General features: G+C 45.1%; 1 protein-coding gene across 1 annotated transcript; it reads right to left on the bottom strand.

Moving 5' to 3' along the window:
- Window positions 1–7568: 7568 nt before the first annotated feature.
- Window positions 7569–13506, bottom strand: LOC114443009 (uncharacterized). The gene is made up of 5 exons (XM_028416913.1): window positions 13411–13506; window positions 10655–11217; window positions 9628–9778; window positions 8651–9235; window positions 7569–8137 (listed from the first exon to the last, which is right to left on the bottom strand). Exons 1-5 carry the CDS (start codon window positions 13487–13489, stop codon window positions 7569–7571), a joined length of 1947 nt encoding a protein of 648 aa, XP_028272714.1. The 5' UTR covers window positions 13490–13506.
- Window positions 13507–13837: the final 331 nt, after the last annotated feature.

The raw sequence follows: 13837 nt of genomic DNA, 5'->3' as shown, positions 1-13837 counted from the left end.
CCAAGACAGCACCGCAACATCCAGAGACTTAAGGTACCCAGGGCGAATCAAATCCACCCCCGGTGCCTTGCCGCTGGGGAGTTTTTCAACTACCTCAGCAACTTCAGCCCGGGTGATAAATGAGTCTCCTGGAGGTGGGAGTTGAAGATCTCTCTGGCAGAGGGTTCAGCTAAACGCACAATACTTTTGGGCCTGCCGGGTCTGTCCAGCCTCTTCCCCTGCCAACGGATCAAACTCACCACCAGATGGTGATTAATTGACAGCTCAGCTCCTCTCTTCACCTGAGTGTCCAAAACACACGGCCAGAGATCAGATGACATGATTACAAAATCGATCATTGACCTCCGGCCTAAGGTGTCCTGGTGCCAAGTGCACCAATGGACAACATTGTGCTCAAACATGGTGTTCCTTATGGACAGATTGTGACCAGCACAGAAGTCCAATAACAAAACACCACTCGGGTTCAGATCAGGGAGGCCATTTCTCCCAATCACGCCTCTCCAGGTGTTACTGTCATTGCCCATGTGGGCATTGAAGTCTCCCAGCAAGATGACAGAGTCCCCAGTCGGTGCGCCATCCAGCACCCCTCCCAGAGACTGTAAGAAGGTCTGGTACTCTGCATTGCTGTTCGGTCCATAGGCCAAAACCACAGTGAGTGACCTCTCCCCGACCTGAAGGCGCAAGGAGGCGACCCTCTCACATACTGGGGAAAACTCCAACACATGGCAGCTAAGCTGTGGGGCTATAAGCAAGCCCACACCAGCCCGCCGGTGGGTGACGTCACGCTCCTTGATTGACTACTCTTCATAAGGGGTTTTTGGACCGCTCTTGGTCTGACCCATCACCTAGGGTCTGTTTGCCTTGGAAGACCATGCTGGGGGCATTAAGCCCCCGACAACATAGCTCCTAGGATCATCTGGGCACTCAAACCCCTCCACCACGATAAGGTGGCGGTCCTTGGAGGGGAAAAATAAATTACATTTTTAAAATTAAAAATAAAAGAAATGTAATTTTTACAATTAAAAATAAAAGAAATTACATTGTTTCAAATTAAAAATAAAAGAAAGTAATTTTTTTTAAATTAAAAATAAAAAAATACATTTTTAAAATTAAAAATAAAAGAAATTACGTTTTTTAAATATGTAATAAAAAAATAAAGAAAGTACATTAATTTAAAAAAAATTAAAAATAAATGGTGGTCTGGTGGTCTCTTTTTCTTACCTTCCTTTGTCTTCTTTTCTATGTAGGTCACTGGTTCTTCACTCTGTGTCTCTTTCCTATTAATAAAGTGTATGAAAACATAAAATATATGCAGTTAATACATTTGCTGGAATTATGTGAACTAAACAATAACAAATATGACAATGATTCTTTTTTGTAAGTATACTAATGCCATCAGTACCTTTCTGACTCTCTGTCTTCTCTCCATTTAGTTAAAAAAGCAGAAGAACAAATAACAGTAATAACAACGTAAAAATAAAACAGCATGTGTGTGTGTGTGTGTGTCACACTCTGATACACTTAGGCGGTGGACGAGGGCTGCTGGTCTTCCTCTTGGTGCCGTGTGGGACTTTGAACCGGCAGAGGACCGACATCAGTACACAGCCATGTATATTGTAGTCTGTCACCCTCCACCGGTTCTCCAGCATGGTGTCGTCACTGAGAAAAATGGGGGAGATGACTCTGACCACAGTGCGTCCATCCAGATCCATTGTGCGGACAGAGTTTCTGCGGTCGGCCCTCAGAACTTCCAGAATAGCCTTGTCAGGGAGAACTGGAGTCAGAATAGGTCTGACAGCAGTTCTTGCAGGAGGCACCATTGTGGCCGCTGGTCTCTCAGAGAGCAAAGAAGAAGGGGCGTTCTCATTCTGCTCTGCTGAGGGAAGGGAGCCCAGCGACCGTGAGGTGACAACTCCCTGACCAGCAATGACCGGGAAGCTGCTGCTGCCTGTCACATAGTTGTGGTACAGGCTGGGGATAGTTGTAGTCATGGACTGGATGTCTGCACTGCTCAGACGTCGATTCCTCAGGTTAGTAAGGAACATCTCATACCTCGATTTCCTCAGCAGGGAACCTACAAAGAAAAAAAAACAAAAGACACTTTAGTTATGATACACGACAAAAAAAATGATGACAAGTCCTGTTTACAGCTTCTGATCCAGTCCAGCTTTAGTTTGTTATTCAGTATTCTGTACATAAACTACATATTCTGCTCTTACATCTGAAAGTGATTGATCACTGATCATTGTTATTGAATATTTTGAGCATTTAAAGTGACTGGAATGATTTGCAGTGTTTAAAATGCTATGAATGTATAATAAAGTCCTGCTCTGAGCTGGGTTTGCAGAGTTCAGTGATGGTTATGTGTGAATGTTTGACTGATTGAACACTGGCCATGATGTCAGCAGTAAGTTGATCAACTAAATCAGTCAATATGGTTACATTCATACATTATACATTTACATACAGTTGCATTTCAGTATTTACCATTTTTAAACTGCTTGTTAAATTGCCTTCAGCTAATCCTCTGTGTGTAAACTCCACACTATACAACATGCATCGGGAAGAAGTCTGACTTACTGCCGGCAATGCGAACCAAACTCCTGCTCCGGTCATACAGGGACCTGACAGCCCTTAGCAGAGGGCCTCGGACGCCATACTCCCAGAGCACCTCCCACAAAATGCCTTGAGGGACACGGTCGAAAGCCTTCTCCAAATCCACAAAACAAATGTGGACCGGTTGGGCGAACTCCCATGAACCTTCCAGCACCCTGCGGAGGGTGTAAAGCTGGTCCAGAATTGCGCAGCCAGGACGAAAACCCCATTGCTCCTCCTGAATTCGAGGATCAACTATAGGCCAAATTCTCCTCTCCAGTACCCTGGCATAGACTTTCCCAGGGAGGCTGAGGAGTGTGATCCCCCTGTAGTTGGAGCACACCCTCCGGTCCCCCTTTTTGAAAAGAGGGACTACCACCCCGATCTGCCAGTCCAGTGGCACTGTCCCTGATTGCCACGCGACATTGCAGAGGCGTGTCAGCCAAGACAGCACCGCAACATCCAGAGACTTAAGGTACCCAGGGCGAATCAAATCCACCCCCGGTGCCTTGCCGCTGGGGAGTTTTTCAACTACCTCAGCAACTTCAGCCCGGGTGATAAATGAGTCTCCTGGAGGTGGGAGTTGAAGATCTCTCTGGCAGAGGGTTCAGCTAAACGCACAATACTTTTGGGCCTGCCGGGTCTGTCCAGCCTCTTCCCCTGCCAACGGATCAAACTCACCACCAGATGGTGATTAATTGACAGCTCAGCTCCTCTCTTCACCTGAGTGTCCAAAACACACGGCCAGAGATCAGATGACATGATTACAAAATCGATCATTGACCTCCGGCCTAAGGTGTCCTGGTGCCAAGTGCACCAATGGACAACATTGTGCTCAAACATGGTGTTCCTTATGGACAGATTGTGACCAGCACAGAAGTCCAATAACAAAACACCACTCGGGTTCAGATCAGGGAGGCCATTTCTCCCAATCACGCCTCTCCAGGTGTTACTGTCATTGCCCATGTGGGCATTGAAGTCTCCCAGCAAGATGACAGAGTCCCCAGTCGGTGCGCCATCCAGCACCCCTCCCAGAGACTGTAAGAAGGTCTGGTACTCTGCATTGCTGTTCGGTCCATAGGCCAAAACCACAGTGAGAGACCTCTCCCCGACCTGAAGGCGCAAGGAGGCGACCCTCTCACATACTGGGGAAAACTCCAACACATGGCAGCTAAGCTGTGGGGCTATAAGCAAGCCCACACCAGCCCGCCGGTGGGTGACGTCACGCTCCTTGATTGACTACTCTTCATAAGGGGTTTTTGGACCGCTCTTGGTCTGACCCATCACCTAGGGTCTGTTTGCCTTGGGAGACCCTGCTGGGGGCATTAAGCCCCCGACAACATAGCTCCTAGGATCATCTGGGCACTCAAACCCCTCCACCACGATAAGGTGAAAATAAATTACATTTTTAAAATTAAAAATAAAAGAAATGTAATTTTTACAATTAAAAATAAAAGAAATTACATTGTTTCAAATTAAAAATAAAAGAAAGTAATTTTTTTTTAAATTAAAAATAAAAAAATACATTTTTAAAATTAAAAATAAAAGAAATTACGTTTTTTAAATATGTAATAAAAAAATAAATAAAGTACATTAATTTAAAAAAAATTAAAAATAAATGGTGGTCTGGTGGTCTCTTTTTCTTACCTTCCTTTGTCTTCTTTTCTATGTAGGTCACTGGTTCTTCACTCTGTGTCTCTTTCCTATTAATAAAGTATGAAAACATAAAATATATGCAGTTAATACATTTGCTGGAATTATGTGAACTAAACAATAACAAATATGACAATGATTCTTTTTTGTAAGTATACTAATACCATCAGTACCTTTCTGACTCTCTGTCTTCTCTCCATTTAGTTAAAAAAGCAGAAGAACAAATAACAGTAATAACAACTTAAAAATAAAACAGCGTGTGTGTGTGTGTGTGTGTGTGTCACACTCTGATACACTTAGGCGGTGGACGAGGGCTGCTGGTCTTCCTCTTGGTGCCGTGTGGGACTTTGAACCGGCAGAGGACCGACATCAGTACACAGCCATGTATATTGTAGTCTGTCACCCTCCACCGGTTCTCCAGCATGGTGTCATCGCTGAGAAAAACGGGGGAGATGACTCTGACCACAGTGCGTCCATCCAGATCCATTGTGCGGACAGAGTTTCTGCGGTCGGCCCTCAGAACTTCCAGAATAGCCTTGTCAGGGAGAACTGGAGTCAGAATAGGTCTGACAGCAGTTCTTGCAGGAGGCACCATTGTGGCCGCTGGTCTCTCAGAGAGCAAAGAACAAGGGGCGTTCTCATTCTGCTCTGCTGAGGGAAGGGAGCCCAGCGACCGTGAGGTGACAACTCCCTGACCAGCAATGACCGGGAAGCTGCAGCTGCCTGTCACATAGTTGTGGTACAGGCTGGGGATAGTTGTAGTCATGGACTGGATGTCTGCACTGCTCAGACGTCGATTCCTCAGGTTAGTAAAGAACATCTCATACCTCGATTTCCTCAGCAGGGAACCTACAAAGAAAAAAAAACAAAAGACACTTTAGTTATGATACACGACAAAAAAAATGATGACAAGTCCTGTTTACAGCTTCTGATCCAGTCCAGCTTTAGTTTGTTATTCAGTATTCTGTACATAAACTACATATTCTGCTCTTACATCTGAAAGTGATTGATCACTGATCATTGTTATTGAATATTTTGAGCATTTAAAGTGACTGGAATGATTTGCAGTGTTTAAAATGCTATGAATGTATAATAAAGTCCTGCTCTGAGCTGGGTTTGCAGAGTTCAGTGATGGTTATGTGTGAATGTTTGACTGATTGAACACTGGCCATGATGTCAGCAGTAAGTTGATCAACTAAATCAGTCAATATGGTTACATTCATACATTATACATTTACATACAGTTACATTTCAGTATTTACCTTTTTAAACTGCTTGTTAAATTGCCTTCAGCTAATCCTCTGTGTGTAAACTCCACACAATACAACATGCATCGGGAAGAAGTCTGACTTACCGCCGGCAATGCGAACCAAACTCCTGCTCCGGTCATACAGGGACCTGACAGCCCTTAGCAGAGGGCCTCGGACGCCATACTCCCAGAGCACCTCCCACAAAATGCCTTGAGGGACACGGTCGAAAGCCTTCTCCAAATCCACAAAACAAATGTGGACCGGTTGGGCGAACTCCCATGAACCTTCCAGCACCCTGCGGAGGGTGTAAAGCTGGTCCAGAATTGCGCAGCCAGGACGAAAACCCCATTGCTCCTCCTGAATTCGAGGATCAACTATAGGCCAAATTCTCCTCTCCAGTACCCTGGCATAGACTTTCCCAGGGAGGCTGAGGAGTGTGATCCCCCTGTAGTTGGAGCACACCCTCCGGTCCCCCTTTTTGAAAAGAGGGACTACCACCCAGATCTGCCAGTCCAGTGGCACTGTCCCTGATTGCCACGCGACATTGCAGAGGCGTGTCAGCCAAGACAGCACCGCAACATCCAGAGACTTAAGGTACCCAGGGCGAATCAAATCCACCCCCGGTGCCTTGCCGCTGGGGAGTTTTTCAACTACCTCAGCAACTTCAGCCCGGGTGATAAATGAGTCTCCTGGAGGTGGGAGTTGAAGATCTCTCTGGCAGAGGGTTCAGCTAAACGCACAATACTTTTGGGCCTGCCGGGTCTGTCCAGCCTCTTCCCCTGCCAACGGATCAAACTCACCACCAGATGGTGATTAATTGACAGCTCAGCTCCTCTCTTCACCTGAGTGTCCAAAACACACGGCCAGAGATCAGATGACATGATTACAAAATCGATCATTAACCTCCGGCCTAAGGTGTCCTGGTGCCAAGTGCACCAATGGACAACATTGTGCTCAAACATGGTGTTCCTTATGGACAGATTGTGACCAGCACAGAAGTCCAATAACAAAACACCACTCGGGTTCAGATCAGGGAGGCCATTTCTCCCAATCACGCCTCTCCAGGTGTTACTGTCATTGCCCATGTGGGCATTGAAGTCTCCCAGCAAGATGACAGAGTCCCCAGTCGGTGCGCCATCCAGCACCCCTCCCAGAGACTGTAAGAAGGTCTGGTACTCTGCATTGCTGTTCGGTCCATAGGCCAAAACCACAGTGAGAGACCTCTCCCCGACCTGAAGGGGCAAGGAGGCGACCCTCTCACATACTGGGGAAAACTCCAACACATGGCAGCTAAGCTGTGGGGCTATAAGCAAGCCCACACCAGCCCACCGGTGGGTGACGTCACGCTCCTTGATTGACTACTCTTCATAAGGGGTTTTTGGACCGCTCTTGGTCTGACCCATCACCTAGGGTCTGTTTGCCTTGGGAGACCCTGCTGGGGGCATTAAGCCCACGACAACATAGCTCCTAGGATCATCTGGGCACTCAAACCCCTCCACCACGATAAGGTGGCGGTCCTTGGAGGGGAAAAATAAATTACATTTTTAAAATTAAAAATAAAAGAAATGTAATTTTTACAATTAAAAATAAAAGAAATTACATTGTTTCAAATTAAAAATAAAAGAAAGTAATTTTTTTTAAAATTAAAAATAAAAAATTTCCTTTTTTAAAATTAAAAATAAAAGAAATTACGTTTTTTAAATATGTAATAAAAAAATAAATAAAGTACATTAATTTAAAAAAAATTAAAAATAAATGGTGGTCTGCTGGTCTCTTTTTCTTACCTTCCTTTGTCTTCTTTTCTATGTAGGTCACTGGTTCTTCACTCTGTGTCTCTTTCCTATTAATAAAGTGTATGAAAACATAAAATATATGCAGTTAATACATTTGCTGGAATTATGTGAACTAAACAATAACAAATATGACAATGATTCTTTTTTGTAAGTATACTAATACCATCAGTACCTTTCTGACTCTCTGTCTTCTCTCCATTTAGTTAAAAAAGCAGAAGAACAAATAACAGTAATAACAACGTAAAAATAAAACAGCGTGTGTGTGTGTGTGTGTGTGTCACACTCTGATACACTTAGGCGGTGGACGAGGGCTGCTGGTCTTCCTCTTGGTGCCGTGTGGGACTTTGAACCGGCAGAGGACCGACATCAGTACACAGCGATGTATATTGTAGTCTGTGACCCTCCACCAGTTCTCCAGCATGGTGTCGTCGCTGAGAAAAACGGGGGAGATGACTCTGACCACAGTGCGTCCATCCAGATCCATTGTGCGGACAGAGTTTCTGCGGTCGGCCCTCAGAACTTCCAGATTAGCCTTGTCAGGGAGAACTGGAGTCAGAATAGGTCTGACAGCAGTTCTTGCAGGAGGCACCATTGTGGCCGCTGGTCTCTCAGAGAGCAAAGAAGAAGGGGCGTTCTCATTCTGCTCTGCTGAGGGAAGGGAGCCCAGCGACCGTGAGGTGACAACTCCCTGACCAGCAATGACCGGGAAGCTGCTGCTGCCTGTCACATAGTTGTGGTACAGGCTGGGGATAGTTGTAGTCATGGACTGGATGTCTGCACTGCTCAGACGTCGATTCCTCAGGTTAGTAAGGAACATCTCATACCTCGATTTCCTCAGCAGGGAACCTACAAAGAAAAAAAAACAAAAAACAACAGACACTTTAGTTATGATACACGACAAAAAAAATGATGACAAGTCCTGTTTACAGCTTCTGATCCAGTCCAGCTTTAGTTTGTTATTCAGTATTCTGTACATAAACTACATATTCTGCTCTTACATCTGAAAGTGATTGATCACTGATCATTGTTATTGAATATTTTGAGCATTTAAAGTGACTGGAATGATTTGCAGTGTTTAAAATGCTATGAATGTATAATAAAGTCCTGCTCTGAGCTGGGTTTGCAGAGTTCAGTGATGGTTATGTGTGAATGTTTGACTGATTGAACACTGGCCATGATGTCAGCAGTAAGTTGATCAACTAAATCAGTCAATATGGTTACATTCATACATTATACATTTACATACAGTTGCATTTCAGTATTTACCATTTTTAAACTGCTTGTTAAATTGCCTTCAGCTAATCCTCTGTGTGTAAACTCCACACAATACAACATGCATCGGGAAGAAGTCTGACTTACTGCCGGCAATGCGAACCAAACTCCTGCTCCGGTCATACAGGGACCTGACAGCCCTTAGCAGAGGGCCTCGGACGCCATACTCCCAGAGCACCTCCCACAAAATGCCTTGAGGGACACGGTCGAAAGCCTTCTCCAAATCCACAAAACAAATGTGGACCGGTTGGGCGAACTCCCATGAACCTTCCAGCACCCTGCGGAGGGTGTAAAGCTGGTCCAGAATTGCGCAGCCAGGACGAAAACCCCATTGCTCCTCCTGAATTCGAGGATCAACTATAGGCCAAATTCTCCTCTCCAGTACCCTGGCATAGACTTTCCCAGGGAGGCTGAGGAGTGTGATCCCCCTGTAGTTGGAGCACACCCTTCGGTCCCCCTTTTTGAAAAGAGGGACTACCACCCCGATCTGCCAGTCCAGTGGCACTGTCCCTGATTGCCACGCGACATTGCAGAGGCGTGTCAGCCAAGACAGCACCGCAACATCCAGAGACTTAAGGTACCCAGGGCGAATCAAATCCACCCCCGGTGCCTTGTCGCTGGGGAGTTTTTCAACTACCTCAGCAACTTCAGCCCGGGTGATAAATGAGTCTCCTGGAGGTGGGAGTTGAAGATCTCTCTGGCAGAGGGTTCAGCTAAACGCACAATACTTTTGGGCCTGCCGGGTCTGTCCAGCCTCTTCCCCTGCCAACGGATCAAACTCACCACCAGATGATGATTAATTGACAGCTCAGCTCCTCTCTTCACCTGAGTGTCCAAAACACACGGCCAGAGATCAGATGACATGATTACAAAATCGATCATTGACCTCCGGCCTAAGGTGTCCTGGTGCCAAGTGCACCAATGGACAACATTGTGCTCAAACATGGTGTTCCTTATGGACAGATTGTGACCAGCACAGAAGTCCAATAACAAAACACCACTCGGGTTCAGATCAGGGAGGCCATTTCTCCCAATCACGCCTCTCCAGGTGTTACTGTCATTACCCATGTGGGCATTGAAGTCTCCCAGCAAGATGACAGAGTCCCCAGTCGGTGCGCCATCCAGCACCCCTCCCAGAGATTGTAAGAAGGTCTGGTACTCTGCATTGCTGTTCGGTCCATAGGCCAAAACCACAGTGAGAGACCTCTCCCCGACCTGAAGGCGCAAGGAGGCGACCCTCTCACATACTGGGGAAAACTCCAACACATGGCAGCTAAGCTGTGGGGCTATAAGCAAGCCCACACCAGCCCGCCGGTGGGTGACGTCACGCTCCTTGATTGACTACTCTTCATAAGGGGTTTTTGGACCGCTCTTGGTCTGACCCATCACCTAGGGTCTGTTTGCCTTGGGAGACCCTGCTGGGGGCATTAAGCCCCCGACAACATAGCTCCTAGGATCATCTGGGCACTCAAACCCCTCCACCACGATAAGGTGGCGGTCCTTGGAGGGGAAAAATAAATTACATTTTTAAAATTAAAAATAAAAGAAATGTAATTTTTACAATTAAAAATAAAAGAAATGTAATTTTTACAATTAAAAATAAAAGAAATTACATTGTTTCAAATTAAAAATAAAAGAAAGTAAATTTTTTTTAAATTAAAAATAAAAAATTACATTTTTAAAATTAAAAATAAAAGAAATTACGTTTTTTAAATATGTAATAAAAAATAAATAAAGTACATTAATTTAAAAAAAATTAAAAATAAATGGTGGTCTGGTGGTCTCTTTTTCTTACCTTCCTTTGTCTTCTTTTCTATGTAGGTCACTGGTTCTTCACTCTGTGTCTCTTTCCTATTAATAAAGTGTATGAAAACATAAAATATATGCAGCTAATACATTTGCTGGAATTATGTGAACTAAACAATAACAAATATGACAATGATTCTTTTTTGTAAGTATACTAATACCATCAGTACCTTTCTGACTCTCTGTCTTCTCTCCATTTTGTTAAAAAAGCAGAAGAACAAATAACAGTAATAACAACGTAAAAATAAAACAGCGTGTGTGTGTGTGTGTGTGTGTGTGTCACACTCTGATACACTTAGGCGGTGGACGAGGGCTGCTGGTCTTCCTCTTGGTGCCGTGTGGGACTTTGAACCGGCAGAGGACCGACATCCGTACACAGCCATGTATATTGTAGTCTGTCACCCTCCACCGGTTCTCCAGCATGGTGTCGTCGCTGAGAAAAACGGGGGAGATGACTCTGACCACAGTGCGTCCATCCAGATCCATTGTGCGGACAGAGTTTCTGCGGTCGGCCCTCAGAACTTCCAGATTAGCCTTGTCAGGGAGAACTGGAGTCAGAATAGGTCTGACAGCAGTTCTTGCAGGAGGCACCATTGTGGCCGCTGGTCTCTCAGAGAGCAAAGAACAAGGGGCGTTCTCATTCTGCTCTGCTGAGGGAAGGGAGCCCAGCGACCGTGAGGTGACAACTCCCTGACCAGCAATGACCGGGAAGCTGCTGCTGCCTGTCACATAGTTGTGGTACAGGCTGGGGATAGTTGTAGTCATGGACTGGATGTCTGCACTGCTCAGACGTCGATTCCTCAGGTTAGTAAGGAACATCTCATACCTCGATTTCCTCAGCAGGGAACCTACAAAGAAAAAAAAAACAAAAAACAAAAGACACTTTAGTTATGATACACGACAAAAAAAATGATGACAAGTCCTGTTTACAGCTTCTGATCCAGTCCAGCTTTAGTTTGTTATTCAGTATTCTGTACATAAACTACATATTCTGCTCTTACATCTGAAAGTGATTGATCACTGATCATTGTTATTGAATATTTTGAGCATTTAAAGTGTCTGGAATGATTTGCAGTGTTTAAAATGCTATGAATGTATAATAAAGTCCTGCTCTGAGCTGGGTTTGCAGAGTTCAGTGATGGTTATGTGTGAATGTTTGACTGATTGAACACTGGCCATGATGTCAGCAGTAAGTTGATCAACTAAATCAGTCAATATGGTTACATTCATACATTATACATTTACATACAGTTACATTTCAGTATTTACCATTTTTAAACTGCTTGTTAAATTGCCTTCAGCTAATCCTCTGTGTGTAAACTCCACACAATACAACATGCATCGGGAAGAAGTCTGACTTACTGCCGGCAATGCGAACCAAACTCCTGCTCCGGTCATACAGGGACCTGACAGCCCTTAGCAGAGGGCCTCAGACGCCATACTCCCAGAGCACCTCCCACAAAATGCCTTGAGGGACACGGTCGAAAGCCTTCTCCAAATCCACAAAACAAATGTGGACCGGTTGGGCGAACTCCCATGAACCTTCCAGCACCCTGCGGAGGGTGTAAAGCTGGTCCAGAATTGCGCAGCCAGGACGAAAACCCCATTGCTCCTCCTGAATTCGAGGATCAACTATAGGCCAAATTCTCCTCTCCAGTACCCTGGCATAGACTTTCCCAGGGAGGCTGAGGAGTGTGATCCCCCTGTAGTTGGAGCACACCCTCCGGTCCCCCTTTTTGAAAAGAGGGACTACCACCCCGATCTGCCAGTCCAGTGGCACTGTCCCTGATTGCCACGCGACATTGCAGAGGCGTGTCAGCCAAGACAGCACCGCAACATCCAGAGACTTAAGGTACCCAGGGCGAATCAAATCCACCCCCGGTGCCTTGCCGCTGGGGAGTTTTTCAACTACCTCAGCAACTTCAGCCCGGGTGATAAATGAGTCTCCTGGAGGTGGGAGTTGAAGATCTCTCTGGCAGAGGGTTCAGCTAAACGCACAATACTTTTGGGCCTGCCGGGTCTGTCCAGCCTCTTCCCCTGCCAACGGATCAAACTCACCACCAGATGGTGATTAATTGACAGCTCAGCTCCTCTCTTCACCTGAGTGTCCAAAACACACGGCCAGAGATCAGATGACATGATTACAAAATCGATCATTGACCTCCGGCCTAAGGTGTCCTGGTGCCAAGTGCACCAATGGACAACATTGTGCTCAAACATGGTGTTCCTTATGGACAGATTGTGACCAGCACAGAAGTCCAATAACAAAACACCACTCGGGTTCAGATCAGGGAGGCCATTTCTCCCAATCACGCCTCTCCAGGTGTTACTGTCATTGCCCATGTGGGCATTGAAGTCTCCCAGCAAGATGACAGAGTCCCCAGTCGGTGCGCCATCCAGCACCCCTCCCAGAGACTGTAAGAATGTCTGGTACTCTGCATTGCTGTTCGGTCCATAGGCCAAAACCACAGTGAGAGACCTCTCCCCGACCTGAAGGCGCAAGGAGGCGACCCTCTCACATACTGGGGAAAACTCCAACACATGGCAGCTAAGCTGTGGGGCTATAAGCAAGCCCACACCAGCCCGCCGGTGGGTGACGTCACGCTCCTTGATTGACTACTCTTCATAAGGGGTTTTTGGACCGCTCTTGGTCTGACCCATCACCTAGGGTCTGTTTGCCTTGGGAGACCCTGCTGGGGGCATTAAGCCCCCGACAACATAGCTCCTAGGATCATCTGGGCACTCAAACCCCTCCACCACGATAAGGTGGCGGTCCTTGGAGGGGAAAAATAAATTACATTTTTAAAATTAAAAATAAAAGAAATGTAATTTTTACAATTAAAAATAAAAGAAATTACATTGTTTCAAATTAAAAATAAAAGAAAGTAAATTTTTTTTAAATTAAAAATAAAAAATTACATTTTTAAAATTAAAAATAAAAGAAATTACGTTTTTTAAATATGTAATAAAAAAATAAATAAAGTACATTCATTTAAAAAAAATTAAAAATAAATGGTGGTCTGGTGGTCTCTTTTTCTTACCTTCCTTTGTCTTCTTTTCTATGTAGGTCACTGGTTCTTCACTCTGTGTCTCTTTCCTATTAATAAAGTATGAAAACATAAAATATATGCAGTTAATACATTTGCTGGAATTATGTGAACTAAACAATAACAAATATGACAATGATTCTTTTTTGTAAGGATACTAATACCATCAGTACCTTTCTGACTCTCTGTCTTCTCTCCATTTAGTTAAAAAAGCAGAAGAACAAATAACAGTAATAACAACGTAAAAATAAAACAGCGTGTGTGTGTGTGTGTGTGTGTGTCACACTCTGATACACTTAGGCGGTGGACGAGGGCTGCTGGTCTTCCTCTTGGTGCCGTGTGGGACTTTGAACCGGCAGAGGACCGACATCAGTACACAGCCATGTATATTGTAGTCTGTCACCCTCCACCGGTTCTCCAG

This window comes from Parambassis ranga, chromosome 10 (genome assembly GCF_900634625.1).
Source record: "Parambassis ranga chromosome 10, fParRan2.1, whole genome shotgun sequence".
In the NCBI taxonomy this organism is placed as follows: domain Eukaryota; kingdom Metazoa; phylum Chordata; class Actinopteri; family Ambassidae; genus Parambassis; species Parambassis ranga.
Note: the sequence above shows the minus strand (reverse complement) of the source record. Positions and strands in the feature narration are given on the sequence as shown.

What these genes read in the sequence shown, in the direction of transcription:
- LOC114443009 (XM_028416913.1), bottom strand. Translation starts at nt 13,489, where the DNA reads ATGTTTTCATACTTTATTAATAGGAAAGAGACACAGAGTGAAGAACCA. An exon ending in AGAAAAGAAGACAAAGGAAG is followed by an intron (nt 11,218 to 13,410) that starts GTAAGAAAAAGA and finishes TTTTCTTTGTAG; the next exon opens with GTTCCCTGCTGAGGAAATCG. An exon ending in AGACTTCAATGCCCACATGG is followed by an intron (nt 9,236 to 9,627) that starts GTAATGACAGTA and finishes TCCCACCTCCAG; the next exon opens with GAGACTCATTTATCACCCGG.